Source organism: Sinohyriopsis cumingii, chromosome 3 (assembly GCF_028554795.1).
Source record: "Sinohyriopsis cumingii isolate HCF-2022 chromosome 3, ASM2855479v2, whole genome shotgun sequence".
Classification (NCBI taxonomy): Eukaryota; Metazoa; Mollusca; class Bivalvia; order Unionida; family Unionidae; genus Sinohyriopsis; species Sinohyriopsis cumingii.
This window is the reverse complement of record NC_142963.1, coordinates 101,165,155-101,183,534: the sequence shown is the minus strand read 5'-3', so window position 1 is coordinate 101,183,534 and position 18,380 is coordinate 101,165,155. Positions and strand designations below refer to the sequence as shown.

The following is an 18,380-nucleotide window of genomic DNA, read 5'->3' as shown; positions in this document are numbered from 1 at the left end:
GGAGAAAAAAAAAGATTTTTGGCAGAGTCAAGAATGAACCCAGCATGCCTTTGAATGGCGAGGCATAGGTACAGCTTTACCAATGGGAAACACATGTACAGTTTTTCATTTGAGAGAAATGTTTAAAATTTTCCAGTGAGAAATATGGGTACAGCTTTTTCAATGAGAGACATAGTTACAACTTTTTTAAATGAGAGACACACATACAGCTTTTCCAATTACTACAGGGAAACAAGATCACCAAAACTATGTTAATGTTCCCATGGTAAACTCTGAAAATCTTCCACATGGATCACCAATAAGCCATTTTAAATGGCATTTGTTAATTGGTCAGTTCATGACTAATTTGGCAATGTTTTCTGTTTTTCAGGTCCTCCATTTTCAGGTAGCTATGGACCAGGAGGGGAAGGACCTGGGGTTTACCCCTCTGGCGGGGGAGATTTTTCAGGACCTCTGTCACATTTGCCACCTGGAGGAGTGGGAGGGGATATGAACTCCTTAAACAGTGTAAACTCCATGAACTCAATGAATTCAATGAACTCTGGTGATATGATGAATAAACAAATGAATCCACATGGCCAGTTTCTGCAGTCTTCAGATCCAAATGTGTTATCACATCAACCAAGTTCCATGAACAATCATTTACCTCCATCTAGCCAGTCACAAGCCATGAACAATTGCACATCATCCAATGGAAGCCATCCTCTCAATCATCATCAGGTGCAGTCATCTGGTGGCAATCTGTCTACATCAGGAGCAGACGATCTGAACTTTGATCCAACAGCAATCATAGATGGGGATCCCTCAGCACCAGGGATAGAGGTAAGGGTCATATTAAAGTGTCTGCAGTTATGATCCCATTCAAATTACACATTGTACTAAATGTCATCATGCTTTGAATTTGTAACAGTTGACACAATTCTGACAAAAATGCAAGATCTTGAATGATAGATGGATGAGACGTTGTACAGATGGTAAAAATTGAGGTACTCGTTAATTGGAAATCTTTGTTGATCACATAATTTCCGTTAAATGATTTCATGATTTGTTTAAGGACAAGTCAGTAACAAGTATCTAGTTAACAGTTGACAAAGCAGTCTATTTTCTTTTACCCATATTATGATAATCTGTTTTTAAAAATTGAGTTCTGACCTATTTAAATTTTCAATACTAGGTTGACTCAGTTTGATCAACAGAATGCATGTATAATTAAACATAGTTTTGGTGTTTATGATTTATTTGTATTTTATTATTTCTCATTATACATATTCTTTACTATTACCTTGTTGCTAATTTAAAATGACTTTTTTGAAACTTGCATATTGCATGTTGGAGAAAAGAAATAGATTTCTTGTTTCTTATTTACATGTATTTTCTTACTGCACTGTATAAATCCCTGAAGATCTATACTTTGTTACTAATTACTTATTGTTATTTTTTTTTTTACAGCTCACCAGTTTGGATAACCTTGGTGATCCCATTGAGCTGTTATCTTATCTGGGTCCACCTGAAGGAGGGGATAACTCTGGGCAAAATGGCAGCAATGGAACTGGCAATACAAATACTGGCAGCAATGCTAACAACAGCAGTGCAAACAATAATAATGATGATATATTGGCGTTTTTTGAAGCGTGAATGGAATAAACCAAAATATTCATCATTCTAGGCCAGTTCGAGATGAAGGGTCTCATTGATACATTGTGAATTTTGATTTGGATGGTTGTTACTGCAATAAATACTTATTTGTGATCAAGTGAGACTTCATTGGCAGTAGATCTGCAATTTTTGTGAAATTATTTTATATTCACAGCACCAGATTTATCATGACATGGACCTCATCAGCTATCATCACCATGGTAACAATATGGTCATTTACATTGTCATCAGTACCCATAAAATCATCCCGCTTCATGATAGATAGTTGAGGAAACATTATGATGATGTTAATTCATGGACAAATTCACATTTGGGTCAAGGAACAGAATGTGGCAATTATTTCGCAAAGAAAGGTCAGGGACCTTCATGGATAGTGTGTGAGTCACAGACCTACAGATAGATGGATGTGAACTCTTCTCTAAGAGTACATGTATGACATATGTCTAATAATATTGACAGGGAGCAGTCATTTACATTTGTCTAATAACATTGACAGGGAGCAGTCATTACATGCAGATGGAATAACCCTAATGTATTTAACCCTTTACCTCATAGAGTGTATGGCTTTTTAGCCCTTCAATATACGTGTAGCAAAGTTACCCAGTGCAGTGTGCTATAAATAGAACACCTGTTACCTATTTGACTCCATACACATAAGACTGCCTGTTAAGTGTTAAGCAGTGTAGTATATGTGATGTTTTAATTTTAATAATTTTACAATTTTGGTACACACATATTACGTATGGAAAGACTTAAAAGTAAAATCCAATCGTTATAGGTGTATAATTATTTTTCATGGAAGAATTTCTTATGTGCTTTAAATTCTTGACAGAACTCATTCATCATTCACCGTCAAGTCAGTGAAGGCTCGTGGCCAACCATAGTTGACATTTCTCATAATCGAAATGTACAAGTTCTTTGTGTCTGCATCACTAAATCTGTTGAATTTGATAATTTATAAAAACTAATTGCTGCTTACATTAATATCAGAGGGGTTATTGTAAGTTATTAAAGCTTTCAAATCGTGAAAATTCTAGTAAGTACTGAATGAAATCTGCAGCCTCCATTTTGGAGTGGAGAAAATTTAACCCAGTTACTTTAAAAAGCACATTTTGACCAGATCTTAAACAGCAACCACATGATCTGATGTAATGGTCATTCATACCAACGAATGTAGTATCTAATAGGGGGTTTTCCCAAAAGAAGGAGCTTCCATGAGAATGGTGTTGAGGTGCTTACATGTGACTCGGGTAGAGGCATCAAAAGGCGCTTGCATGAGAATGGAGTTGAGGCGTCCAAAGGCGCTTGTATGAGGTAAAGGGTTAAATATTCAGTGAGCCGGTTGATTAAGTGCCACTGATTTTACAGAATAATGTCATTATTTTATTTAGTCATATCTTCACATTTAGACCCTGATAGGGTCTTGTATATTAATAACACTTGTATTTCTTAAAACAAAGGACATGTCACAAAATGATACACCAATTTGTACAAAAATTTATTATTAATATAAATTTGAATTTGATTTCTAAGAGGCAGCATATTGTTTATGGATGTGAAGGAGCATATTTACTGGTACATAATTCACACTCGTCTAAAAACGGCCTAGGCCCAGACCCAAATATGGAACAACAGATCTGAGTCTATGCCGTTTGTTGAGGCCACTTGAGTAAATATGACAGTATAATTTATTTATACAATGGTCTTCAAGCCATGCCCTCATCTCGTCACCTCAGATATCATTATTCCAGCATATTCCATGTTCTCAGATTGTTCGTCGGATCTTGAGACTAGTAGATGTCTGTATGATGACAAGTTATCGTATTGCAGTAAAATAGATTTGTAAGTTAAAAGACATAATTGAGTGTACCATTACTTGCAAATATTGTTGCACAAACACAATGACTTTTCACCGTTTCTGGAATAGGTTTAAATTTAAACTAATTTCAAGATATATTAGTGATATGAAATATGCAATTACATACAAGTTCTTAATGCAAATTCTAAAGAAAGGTAACTTGGGGGAAAAGAGAAAATTATTTTATGAACAAATGCTTGATATCTAAAACATAACCAGTCTTTGGTAAATATCCGAAAAGATAGCACTTTCCATACCTGAAAGTATTTGTTTTAGTTGCCTATCTTTTCGGACATGCATTAGACACAACACATATGAAAAATTAAAGTTTACTGTTGGGAATTTAAGTATTTCATAATGTTTGTTAGCAAAAGATGAACATTTTGATTTTTTTAAGATAAATGCTTGATTCTTACCGTTAAAATTTGCTCAGGCAATGTAATTAGCATCAGTATTTTTCTCTTATACTATTGGATAGCAATAATAAGACCAGTTTTTGCCATGGCCATGCAGTTTTTGTGAAAGGCTTCATACTTTATAACTTTACAAGTCTCTTAATGGTCACAAGTGGGATTACAAACTATTACTACTAAACATTCAGTGTCTTAGTCTTAATTAGCTGGCTTCCAAATTGGAAATTAAACTTTTATGCCAAAGATAAATTGTCTATACTTATAAACACAGTTTTAATAATCATAATTTTTGTGTAATAAATCAAAAATGTATAACAGTTGCAAAAGTTGAATAAAGTTGGTATCCATAAGAAAAGAAATTACATTGTTATATATTTGGTTGAAAATTTAAAAAGTCTTCAAGTTGCAATATCAGAACTACCATTTGATTAATTATAGTGCAGTGATGCATAGTTAAAGCATAACAAATTATCCTTGAGTGCACTATGACAATGATGTATCCATACAAAAATACATGTATGTTTAGTATTGGCACAGTCCACATCCCAGCATCAGTAGAGCAACCAATGATTTGCCTAAGATTGTTTCCAAAGAAATTATAAATGCAGTAAATAGATATAATTTACTAAGTTCTCTACCACAATAAAGGTTTAGAACAGTTTACACTTTTGTCAGCATTAATAAATCAGTTTGCCTGCCATCTACTGCACTTTTGTCAAAGATGGGAACCATTTTCCTTGCCTCATTTATTTATAAAAAGGCCAAAAAAAATTTATTTGCAACAATTGTCATGACTTTTACTGTTGTTATTTATATCTTTAAGATTTTTAATTTAAAAGAGTATGCATTAACTGAAGCAAAGTTTCATTTTTATTTTGAACACAGCAATTTTATGACATGTTCATTAGTTTTTGTTTATTATCACACAGTTGCCATGATAACAGTGTTGTATAAAGAGGTGCACATGTTGTGCATGGTGTCAGCTGTTTATTATGTTATTTATATTGTAAAATAGATGTACAGATTTTGTGTTTACAACAAATGTTTCTTTGTATTTTTAGAAGAAAATTCAATTAGTTAGAAATATAACTTGTAAATATATTTAAGGTGATTTTTTTTCTCATAGTATTAGCTCTTGACCCAAATGACCTTGAATACTTTAGCAAACATTGACATGCATTTACCATGGAGTTACTTTGAAAGTCATTTATAGCACCGATCTGAATTTGCAAGACAAACTATAATCCAAGGTATATCCAAAATATTTTCAGTAGCATAAAGTTTACTTCCAGAGTAAAGAAAGAGAGCCAAAAGTTGTAATTGTTACTTCAGTTTTATATCTCGGCTCTGGAAATATAAGGGGTTGAGTATGGACACCACATTTAAAAAAAAGTAATTTGCATAGCTTGTAATTATGAATATGTAGAAAATGGAAAATATAAGAAACCACTAAATCTAAAAGCTTTGATGAAATTTTGCTTTGCAAGCATGAAACAAAATTGTGTTATTTAAGTTCAGATTCCTGAAGGGTCATTAATAATTTAATTTTCTGAAAAATCTGATTGCTGTCTGCAGAGAATAGTCATTAATATTTCATAAATATATAATCAAAACCAAATCTTGCATATTTGAATTTGGGGAGTTCTGTTCAATATTTGAAACTTGAACGATTTGCGAAATATTTAGATACAATTTCTTTACAAAGAGTTAAGCAATAACAGCTGAAAAAATTACTGTGGTTATAATGACAAGCAGAAAAGAAAGCCATGGAATAGAATTGTAAAAAAATATAACATTTAATTTTGTTGATGCTTTTTTTTTTTTTTTACAGTTAAAGTTGACTTAACATCTAGATAAATATGCCATCAATAAAAGTGGTACATCTGCCTTTGTTCTACTGCATTTAGCATAAAAAATTAAACATGGGTGTTACCTGTACAGCTTCTAGTACTTCAGACATTGTGTTTGACCTCCACTTCAAACAGGACAATAAAACGTAGGACTGCTACTCTAAAAAAATCAGTCACCTGCCAGGCACAAACAATTGCAGGTTTGCCCTGTATTTGTGATAGGTGGCTATAAGTATTACATAGCAAGTCACCATTTTTGTTTTCAAGAAAAAAGATCTGTATTGATCAGTTAGTTAATAAGTTAGGGTTGGGAAAGAAATATTGGTTATGAAATCTGAAATTTAAAATTTCATTTAATTACCTTTAAGAGGCTTGGAATTTGCACAAAATAAATTAGCCTATAATGACATTAATTAATTGCAGAATGGCTCAGTAATGATCCAGAAAGTCGTACATTCTTTGAATCTGTTCAGCATGATAATGTCATCTTGTTGAGACATGTTGACATTGCAGCATGGGAACATTCACAATCTTTTTTATCGTTCTTTCTGGTATTAAGTTAATTTTGATGTTTTCTAAGCCATGCTGAATTGATCATTCTAGTGGCCAAATATGTTTTATCTTTGGTAGATTATGTTTCAGATGATAGTCTGATAAAAAGTAAATGCATTCATTGGATTGAGGATGGATTATGATTTAGTTTTTTTTTTGCTGTCTCCAAAATCGACAATTTTGTTTAGCTCTATACTGAATTTGCATGACAGGGCCAGCTTGAAATGTGTAGACTCACACTATAAACTACTGTAAGTCCCAAAACTTTTATGAACTTAATTAAAATCTTTATAAAACAAAATTAATTTTGAAGAATTTTTAAGGCCAATAGCAACGATGATGAGATATGCAAGCAGGGTTTAAAAAAAAAAGTTTCTTAATAAAGCCAAATTAAGATTATAATGTAGTATAACTAACTTTGATGGGGTACCAATTTTCGTGGATTTCTTTGTTGCCCAGAACCACACTTTTAAGACACAATAAAAATTAGCAGTATATGGTAAGGCCTTTTGATAAATTTATATTGTTTTTGTTTTTGAAGTGTGATTAAAAAATAATAAGCTTTTAAACATTTATTTTCACCTTTAAAAATTATGATGCATTTTATTTTGTTTGAATGAACACGTATCTGTACTGTATCCAGTATGTTGCAAGATAAAGAAGAATAGACTTGAATAGAAAGTAGCAAAAACATATGGTATTCAAACAATCTTAATAATGAAAATGAAAGAAAGAAAGAGAAATTGTACTATAATTTAAAGTTTGATTTGAGTCTTCTTTCAATCAGTGTCAAAAACTTAAAATTCTCATGAAAGCATGTCTCATTTTATCCATGCATGTTTAATCCCAGTGAACAGCATGGCTGTAAACTAATGCAACTATTGGGTAAGGCACAATGACCTTGAAATACTAGGTATATACACTTATTATGGCTTATTATTAATGATCACACTTAAACGATTTTCGGACAAAACCACTGTATCAACATCAAGTTGCTCAAATTGGCTAGTACCGTGTACACACAAAGTTTGTTGTTAAATAATCTTGAAATTTTTTAATTAAACAAGTCCAGCATTCTCAAAGCCACAGATAATTAGGTTCGATCTATCACTCAGTTTTGTGTAACCCACAGTTGTCCATTCAGCTAAAGATTGTTTTATTTGATGATTTGTTCAGTAAAGTCTAATGGTTGAACTTCGCTCTTACATGAGGTAGACTAAAACAGAGGAGTCATTCCATTGTTTTTGGGTGTTTTTTTGTTTTTCTTTCAGTTTGGTTTTTCAGACTTTGATGGGCTCTGGTCACATGTTTGTTTCTCATGTGGAATGATATTATCCAAATTTGTTTATTTTTTCCATTCTTAAGCCATTATGTAAATGCCATGGCCTATAGAAAGTGATGGTGCAACATTATGGACTTGGTTTTAAGGAACAGATCATACACGCATACTTAAATAAGCAGCAATTAGTAGCTTAGTGATGTTTGTTACATCGGCTGCCTTTGATCTAGAGTGTAAATGAATGATTTTGACAGGTGCTTAATTTGTGCTGATACAGGTGCTAGTACTGTTTTAACCTTTTAAGTGACTAATTTATTGTCCTCAAATTTTTGTTCTTTTTGTAGTTTTTATTTGAGGTTTTTGTTGAGGTTAATCCTTAAAATCAAGACAACAAATTTAAGTACCCATGAAAATGTCTTTTTTTTTTTTTCTTCCTTCAAAGCCACGAAAATTGAGACCCACAACAATAAATAATACTACATTTGATGTGAAACTTAAATTTAGCAACTCAAAATAAGTGTGTAAACTAAGTTTCAAGATGTTCCCTAAAATTTGTTTGTGCCAATAACAATTATTATCCCTTTGTAAAGGATATGCTGTATATATGCTGGGCTATCTAATTTAAATGTATCTGTACCATGCATTCTGGTAGCCCAGTCTCTGTAGCATATTATCGATCAGAAAACCCACCCATCCCTGCTGAGAATGTACCAAATTAATTAGAAGATTTACGTGAATATATTATGATGTACAGTATGTAAATATGGGCCTAGAGTTGTATAATCCTGACAATGTAGAACATGATCAGCAGGTGCACTGTACTCTGCAGGTCTGCTTCTATGCTCTATTCACCGTTTGGCCTTGCCATGTAAAACAGGTTTCACTTGACAATACTAACTCAGATTTGACATCCTGTAATGTGATGTCATACCCAGATCGATACTATTTGGATATGAAAATATGTCAAACCCAAACTTTCTATAGGAGCCTTCAGATTTCTAAGCAGTATTGTATGTACAGTATATTATTACCCTGTATAACTACACAACATTTTATTAATATGCTATTTATTTCAGTTACTGTAAAAGCTAACATTTATTTATGAAATGTAAGCAATAACTGCAACATCATGTGTTTGTTGCCAGTCAAAATCATATCTATTTATTGTGATCTGTACTGATTTATGTGCACTGACTGGCACACTGAAGATTGCAACTGATCTGTTGATGCATTATGAACAGGATCTGAAATTAGGTACCAGTCGTTAATTAGCAGTATGTTCATGTTTTAACATAAAAATCAATGAATTTAAACTTGTTCAGTCTTGTAAGAGATATTTTTATGGTTTTTACATATGAATTTAACATTTGCAGAGAAAATTTAAGGTTTTTTTTAATGACTTTTTAAAAATAATGTTCGGTATTTCCCCGATTTATATCTTGTCCTGTTTTGAAAGAAGGTGCCTCCAGAAGTTGTTCAGATTTGTCTCCGATTTAGTTTATGTTTACAGTATATTAACTGATGAAAATAGTTACGTTGCTCCCATTGAGTGGAGTTTGAAGCTGATTAATTTCAAAGATTCCTTTTCTGATATTCTTCTGAAGGCAATAATCCCATTTTGTAATTTTACACGTGTATACGAGGCATATAGTTTTTGTAAAGGGAAGATGCAAACTTTATATTGTGCAATAATGATAGACCAAAAAAATACATATTATTTGATTCATACATGGAAATTTACATTTTGCAAGTTTGCAATTTTGCTGAGCATATTTTAAAGAATATGTTGAGTATAGGGCAATACATTTAAAAAAATGCAATCGCCTTCTATCATTGTACAAGATATTAGAATCCTGATGTTTCTTGCACTTATAATAAGAAAATAATGGTAAAATAATAAGCTGGCATTTTAATTTCACTTTCTTGCACATGACAGCAGTTTTACTCATCTCTGTTGGTAGAATGGATACGATTTTGAAGTATTCTTAAGTTGTTGTGGATTTAATGCCATTTAGTGATTTATTGCGTCATGTAACAAGTTGTATAGATCAGTTGCAATGTTTAATGTTGCAATTTACTGCACACTTAAAATAGCATCTCTTCCAGTCGGGCAGTAAAATTTACTTGGCAACTGTTTCTCTGTAAATTATTAGAAGCTACTCTACACAATTCATGTATATAGCGGGGTCAAGGTCAGAGGTTGCCAAATATCTGTCTCCACCCACCCCCAGACAATACAGATATTCACGTATCATGCACACGTAATGTTAGTACTTCCAAGCTTTTAAGTTTTTATTGAGAATTGTAAGGGAAAAGTTTCAAACATGAAAGGTTTAGCAAATTGTCAAAGATGTATTTGTACATGACATCTGGATGGATGTAATTGAATGTAAAATAGACATGGAAAAGGACGCATTTCTTCATTTTATCAAAATGACAAAATATTGACTCGATTTCATGCTCCTCTGCGCAGAGGTCAGCATGCTGGGCTCTTGATCTTCAGATCAGCCGATGTTGGCTGCTTTGCTGTGTCCTCAGACAAATCATTTTACAATTGCATTGGCACTAAATCATTTGTTCCTTTTCTGTCCAGCCATGTCTTTTAAGCAATTGGTTTCATTGTTGCAATATGTAGAAATACAATATTACATGAAAATGTTCATCTTACATACATAACACATAATACATTCTGTCATGACCCTGGTGACCTTTGACCTAGCCTTTCGACCAATCATATGTATAAAATCCTTGCATCTTGTGCAATCACATGCATGTTTGTTGTCATGACAACATGATCCCTTGCACCAAATATGAACTTTAGTCCCTTACATGTGATCATTATTTATCTAATAAAATTTAAATCTAATGTATCTTGTTGTCTTTATTTATGTATCGGATTTCATGGCTTTGACACCACCATCATTTTAAGAAATAATGGTTTAATCTTTAACCATAGGAAATTGAAGTTTTCACTTCATATTGATCAGACAGAAAGTTCTAGAACTTGTAATACTGGCATTAACACAGGTGGAAGAACTGGAGAATCAGAAAGAAACCATAAACAAGCAGCATATGCACTTGTGTGTATTTTAAGTACAACCGTATGTGTTGAAAATTAGATAAAACTAAGACTGACATCAACCTATTAGCCAAATACAGAAGATGGTAGGCAAGAAATATAGATCATAATTATTCTTTCTGTAGAAATGTTTTCCAATGCTGTTGATTGCGTACTTTGTGAAAACAACTGTTTCAAGATTTCTCAGTTTTGGCACCTTATCCACATTTGATGGCACATCAGCACGGTATTGAAAGGCTGTAATGCCAGGATGCATTCATTGGGTCCAGTATTTTCTTTTGTAGTATTTTTCTTTAATAAGTAAAGTTTGATTAACATAATTTATTTAAATTAGAATGTTATAAAAGCTAGAATGATTTGTTTCTTTTCTAGATTTTATTTTTTAATTTGGTCAAGTTCTGTCAGGTTATTTATGGGCTTTTTCTTCTTCTGTTTTCTGTAACAGCAGCCATATTGAGAGTGGATCAACATTGCCTTTAACAAATTCAAAAGCTCATTGTTTCAAGATTATTTTTGTCAAATATGATCCAGTTCCCTTCTATGTGGTTTTTGAGAAGAAACCATTTAAAGGATTTTCTATTTTTTGCAATGGTTGCTATATATGATGGCATATTGGCATTTTTAGTATAGAAGTGAAAAGCCTTCATATCCGTATGCTGTTTGCCAAATTTGCTTTAAATTGGTTTTGAGAGAATGTTATACCCATACACTGTCTGCCAAATTTGCTTGAAGTTGGTTTTGAGAAAAGTTAATACCTATATGCCATCTACCAAAGTTGCTTGAAATCGGTTTTTGAGAAAAGTTGTACCTATGTACCATCTACCAAATTTGCTTGAAATTGGTTTTTGAGAAAAGTTGACAAATTAGCAATTTTTTTATGGAGAAATGACAAATACTGTAACTAAAGAATTCAGGATCAGCATCACTAGTATATACCAAATTTTAGAGATTTGAAACCGTTTTGGAGTTTTGCCCCCAGAAAAGAATGTGTGGATAATGGGTGGCATGTATGTAGTAGCATTTTACAACACTTAAGCACAATACCGGTGTTTACTAAAGGTACAGCCACAAAAATGTAAAAGTGAATTGCACACAAGTTTAGGAAGATAAACCCTCCAAAGTAAATGTATTTTTGAGTATATTAAAACATAAAATGGAAAGATGCTAAACTTCTGGAAGTTACGAAGGCATTTAAAATGTTGAAACTTGGAACATCAAAAAGCACATATGGACCACTAGTAAATTTCCAATTTTGGAGTTGTGCTCTGGGAATAAAAGTGACAGACAGAACCCATTTTATTCCCTGCCAACTTGATTGAAAAATGTTTATACAATTTTAACAAGTCAAGAACAGAGCCATGAAAGAAAAAGATCAGATCCCTTCAGAACTACTTTTGACCAGCCATAAATCAACCATAACAGGTTTTTCATTAGAATTCAAGTGCAAGGTTACTATTTGTATCCCAGTGAAAGAAATCACTTGCCACATGTTTTACTTGATGTATTTTATAAGAGGGATACATGATTTTCCACCTGCCAAATTCTATTAATAGCACTTATTTAACAAACAGAACGTTTCTATACATTTGTCATGACCAAATTTGGGAATATTTAGAAAGTTTCACAGTGCGTATCGACCAATAAATCAAACTGTAAATCAACTTGCCAGTAAACATTTGGGGGTTGGGGTTGGATTGTTTAGAACTTTAAACTATGTTGCAATATCCTTTTCTAAATAAGTTAAAAATGCCACTATTTCACAAAAAATCATCCTCAGAGGTAAAAAAAACAGGAAGTCTCTAAACTATAAAAAAAATTTCCATGTCAATGTGAGCCTGCTCATAATGTCATTCAACAAAGAGCGATTCGAGTTGGCCCAAGACAGCTGCCTGGTACCCAGTGTTAGTGCCCCATAAAAGACTGGTCCAGTGATAAAGAGATCCAACAGACAAGCAGACTTCGGATCTATCAGAGTGAGATTACTGCCCTTTCCTGTCATCAGGAGGACACAACTAGCTTATATCACTCACCAGCACTAGGCCTGCCTTGAGGTGGCACTGCTTATCGATGCCAGAAAGGTACAACTTGCTCTCAAGACACTTTCCTCCCAGGGGAGGGGCCAAGGATGGCACTGACAGCATTGGACCAAACCTCAGGGATCCTTGGTTTTTTTTGGCAATACATGAACCATGGAGATCACTTCTTGTTACTGCCGCACAGGGGATCTGACTTCCCTAAAAAGGAAAGGAATCCAGACCCCTCTTGAGAAAGGTGGAAGGGCATCTTTTGATGAAAAGGTGGAAATATTGCCTTTGCTCTTCCCATTAATGGTGTATTGGCTTTCTGCCATTCTCACACTTGATCTGTCTAGACTACATACATGTACATGAATAGGACATCTGTCTATGCATGAACAACCAGCACACAATAGGCAGGCAGTGTGTGCATCACACCCAACTTTTTTGTATACATGCTTACTCGTATTAATCTCCAAAAAATAAGACAAAAAATTGTTTAAACGATACAAAATAACTAGGAACCAAACAAGGACAGCTAATTCTTACCCAAACACCATTTACTTTCAAGGGATTAACAATGAAAAAAAACACCACCTGCTAAGCAAGGTCAAAAATAAAATAAAAAATAAGCAAAAATAACACAAAAACGCTCAAATAATGCAAACATATCAGATTGGTCTAAATAATGCTTTGAGCTGACAATGGTGAATTCTTTGACACGTTCCTCACAAAAGGCCCAAGGAAAATGGAGATTATTCAATATGTTGGCTATGACTCAATCAGATTAAAATTTGATCTCAACTGTCCTACATGAAGATACGACATTGACCTTTTAGGGGTCATGTAATAGAGACCTTTGAATAAGATAAAGGAAATGTAGCTCTCAAAAGTCTGAAAGTGAATCAAATGGTTCAGCATATACATTGATGCTCTTCAGCTAACACTGCTCAGTCTCCCAAACCTAACGATATAAGACTTCATCTGACTGGCTGATAAAGTTAGTAATTATGGTAAAAACACAAGCCACCAGGACACAATCCCTATGTGGTCACTGTTTAATTTTCAAATAGTATAGAGGAGATCACATTTGATCAGATTGGGATATCAGACTGGCATAATTTCCCGTGAATCACACGCAGCCAAATAAGGTGCCAGTAACAAGTTCCTATAGCCATGTTATATACAACTAGCTTCCCACCTGTCCTTTTGATGTCGGCTTTCACTATCATAACATAAGCCAGCTGGCCAGCTGTGTACACATCGCTTTGACACTCACTGTTCGCAAGGCTGACACTTGCAACATTTATGAAGCGAATAATTAGCATTAGGGTCCAGCATATACATGTTGCAATCTGGCTATTGTTCCTTACTTATAACATGACAACCAACAAGAGTTGCTTTTCTGGGTTGTTTCATTTCCATCACTGACCGGACCATTGAGAATACAAAGTTCAGTTTGTTTGAGTTTGTACAATTAATGCAATTAAAATATTACATGGATACAACCTTAATAATATTGCTTCATACTGGTACTTTACATCATGCCCAGGATTACATGCATCAAGGATACTACACTAGAAATATAAAAGTTTAGCTGTGGTTCAAGTTTAACAGTCAAACCTATTGTAGTGATCCCCTCTACATAGTGGTCACCTGTTTATAAAGGTAAAGTACAATGAGTTCCATTTACAAATCTGTAACTACATTGTGTTCCTCTATTGCAATCAATGTGACATCCTTTCTGAAATTAGTGACAATAAGGCAAATGCAAGCATGCTACCCAACTATACAGATACCCTGTAAACATGGCAAACTTTTAAAAACTCATTGGAAGTTTGTTCACAATGCATGGACAAACTTCCAGGGGCAATAACTCAAATTGAAAGGAGGTGTGAATACAAAATTTAATTTGACTTGCATCCCCTTTATATTAAGGCCTATCTCAAATCTGACCTTTTACAATCCAATCTTTCAAAACTTCATATAAAGGTTTATCTCATATCAGGCCTTGTTCAATCCAGTTTTTCAAAACTTTATATAAAGGTTTATCTCGTATCAGGCCTTGTTCAATCCAGTTTTTCAAAACTTATGAAACATAAATGAAATTCATAATGTAAGGGTCAACTTGAAAGTCAAATGGGGCAAACAGTCTGGTCAAATTTGAGCCAAAAAAGTTAAAATCAAACTTACCTATGTCTTCTTAATAGTCGACCTTGTATCAATTTTGTCAATCCATTAGACCTATGAAACGCATTTGTTAAAAAAAATATATCAGTGTGCAGGATATGTGGAAATGAACATGAATAACACCAGATGCATCCAACAGAGATTACTGAAGGGGCATTTCAAAACTTTTTATAATGGTTTTTCATGTAGTTACATTGTAAGTAACGCATATTTTAAAATATGAATCAACCCATTAGTGACACATGTACAAGCTCTTCTTAAATGCTAACATGGAAACTGTGCCAAATAAAGCATCTTCACCTTCATTTTATTTAATGTAAATTTTCAAAAGTGTTTTTACTTGTTATATATTTTTATTCTCAAAGAAGTCATATAAGTACAATACCATTCTTCTTAAGTATCAATAGGGTTCATACACTTCCACCCAAGTGAAATGAAGGATATTTCCTGGATTTTCCACTGCCTTAAAAATGAATTTCCTTGTCCACAAATATGCCGTAATAAAGTCTTTACATCAATAAATTGTATGTTGTTCAATTTAGATATGCTCATATTGCCATGGAGACCATGCCAAGTGAATGCCTTACACTAGAATATAAAGCAATCACTGAATATGCCAAGTTGGAAGGCCTATGCATCTGACGAGCCTGGCATTCTCAGGGTTGGAAACAGTCCCACAAAGAAAGGAGTTCCTGATCTTGACATAGTGGTCATGGCCCTGCATTGGTTTCCTTGTGGGAGTTTGGGGCTAGGCTGATTCCATGTTTCCATCAGTGTCTCCAGTCTCAGGGTAACATTATCCAGTTTGGTCTCAAGGTCATCAACGTTGTATTGTAACTCCTCTTCATCAGTGATGGACTCTGGAAAACAATTTTAAAAATACTTACAAACTAGCTTTAACCCAGTTTCTAAACCATCTGACACCAAACTTCATGATACTATTGTGTTATGATGATATCATGGTGCTGGTGACAAAAATTAACAGTGGATCTATGATTTATTTGATGGCAGAAAGATGTTAACAATTGCTTGTGCATGTAAAGAGGATGACATGTTGAAGATGTTTTGTGTTTGAAATCTAAAACTAAATTACCGAATATGATTCCATAATGTACTATAAATCCATGTCTAAGTTATCCTGCACGATTCCATATAATATAATAAATCCAGTTCTAAGTTACACTACATGATTCCATACTGTACTTTTTCTTTAAAATTCTAACCCTATGCAAAATACAAAACTGTAGAGTGCCGCCTTAATACAAATATTAACATTTATGCAAATTTTTTCTTCTTTTCATATCATTATGTATGATGATGTTCTGAACAAAATGGTACATTAACATTGATTTTATCCATGAAAATAAGCTAATTATGCTTATTTTGCTCTTGCTTACATAACATGCCTTGAGGCAGTATTGTGTGAGTAATGACCTTAATTATGGGGAAATTAGAAGTCTTAGAATATAGGAATGAAGTCAACTTAAATTTAAAACTGTTACATTAAGTAAAAGAAATATAAAGTAAAAATGTCTCTTTTCATTTATTTGCAATGAAATTAAAAAAATAATAATGACCAAGCAATTCACTTTCTTCCATATTAAACAATTAGCAAATATTTTGACCTTTGACCTTCATGAACCACATCTGTTCCATCCCCTTTTAAACTTTAAAATTTATTGGTGAAATGTCAAGAATAATAATGGCAAATTTCATGTTCCTGTCTTTCAGCAGTATGAAATCATGCACTATAAATGCAGATCTAAGTTATCCTGCATGATTCCATACCATACTATAAATCCAGATCTAAGTTATCCTGCATGACTCCATACTGCACTACAAATCTAGATCTAAGTTACCTTGCATGATTACATACTGCAGTATAAATCTAGATCTAAGTTACCCTGCATGACTCCATACCATACTATTAGTATAGATCTAAGTTACCCTGCATGATTCCATACTGCACTACAAATCTAGATCTAAGTTACCCTGCATGATTCCATACCATACTATAAATCCAGATCTAAGTTATCCTGCATGACTCCATACTGCACTACAAATCTAGATCTAAGTTACCCTGCATGATTCCATACTGCAGTATAAATCTAGATCTAAGTTACCCTGCATGACTCCATACCATACTATTAATATAGATCTAAGTACCCTGCATGATTCCATACTGCACACCAAATCCAGATCTAAGTTACCCTGTATGACCCCATACTGCACTACAAGTTCACAGTAATTTGACATATTTTTAACAACAAAAGAAAAGAAGCAGAGAGGGTGTACAGACCACTTGCTGGAAGGTCCATTTCTTGAAAAATAAAGCTTCCTACGAAAAATGAAAATAAGAAGTCAATAACGTCAAACCGAAGCCTCTAACAAAAACCGAGAGCTTCTCTAATTGGGTTAGTTTATTTTGTTACTTTATCTTTGTCGTTCGTGTTTTTCAAAAGAGTGTACATGATCAGTATATGTTGTTATGATTGGTATCTTACTCCGGTAACAATGAACTTAATTTGATATTTGTTTTCAGCGTTTCGTCTCTTCGTAAGTTCGTTCTTGTATCTATGTTCATAAATGTTATTTTTTATTTGAGGTGAAACTATATCCGCCTCTTCTACAGTGACGCAATTGGTCGGGTAAAAATCATCATTTGATAACAAGCAAAAAATTAAATTTAAAGTTTCCTTCACGCCGGTTCTAAATGACAGTAAAAATAAAGTTTGTGAGGAAGGAACAGTGCGTTTCAATACTTACTTCCCTTTTCTACAGCAATTGCTGTACACGCAGACGCCTCATATAAGCGTTCGCTAGACATGCGCATCTGAAGCAACAAGACAAGTGCTACCAAGTTTATATAAGTACATTCAATGACCCTGTGTAATATTTTGAAAAAGATAAGATGAATTGAATATTCGATATCGACTTAACGACTACATAACGATATCGGAATCTTTGCGCAGTGTTCATCGTAATTCATTAGTTCAGGACATACACTACATATCAACATAGGAGTCAGAGACTTCCCTTTGTATGTATCAACAATGTTTAAATCTTTTCCTGTGCATCACATAGCATCTCGATTTTTCTCTTTTTTATCGTTTTTTGCCCCCATTATTTATTTTCAATATCTTGCTTATACCATGTATTTAGGAGGTTTGTTTATTATATATGCCATCGATCTCAAACATTTTTAGTAGAAAGCATTTTTTTTTTCATTGCAAAGGTGATATCAAGTACATAAAAGGTTCTAGCAGATTCCAATTGCTTTCTTTGCAAGAAATATATAGGTAAGTCCGGTATCAGAAGAGAAATTGTATTATTTTATGATAGAAAGAATTACCATTTTATCATAATATATGTCTCCAAATTGAAACCAAACGTTATCGACAGTTTAAAAATAGTTATGGTGAGACGAAAATGGTTTTTTGCAAAACGTTTCTAGCAAAATTGTCTTTGAGTCGGAATAACTAATGTTA

The 18,380-nt window shown here is 33.5% G+C and overlaps 2 protein-coding genes across 5 annotated transcripts in view; one reads left to right on the top strand and one right to left on the bottom strand.

The window, feature by feature from the left end:
* Nucleotides 1-10,474, top strand: part of LOC149803406 (zinc finger MIZ domain-containing protein 1-like) — a 410,193-nt gene extending 399,719 nt beyond the window's left edge. For all 4 annotated transcript variants that reach the window (XM_089953103.1, XM_089953102.1, XM_089953104.1 and 1 more), the window contains 2 exons: nucleotides 371-822; nucleotides 1,450-10,474. In XM_089953103.1, coding sequence (XP_089809229.1) covers nucleotides 371-822; nucleotides 1,450-1,635 — 638 coding nt within the window. In that variant the 3' untranslated portion in view covers nucleotides 1,636-10,474. The remainder of the gene's footprint in view (nucleotides 1-370; nucleotides 823-1,449) is intronic.
* Nucleotides 10,475-14,998: 4,524 nt separating this feature from the next.
* LOC149803405 (heavy metal-binding protein HIP-like) overlaps nucleotides 14,999-18,380 on the bottom strand; it is a 90,733-nt gene continuing 87,351 nt past the window's right edge. The window contains exon 2 of the mRNA XM_089953107.1: nucleotides 14,999-15,752. Coding sequence (XP_089809233.1) covers nucleotides 15,523-15,752 — 230 coding nt within the window. The 3' untranslated portion in view covers nucleotides 14,999-15,522. The remainder of the gene's footprint in view (nucleotides 15,753-18,380) is intronic.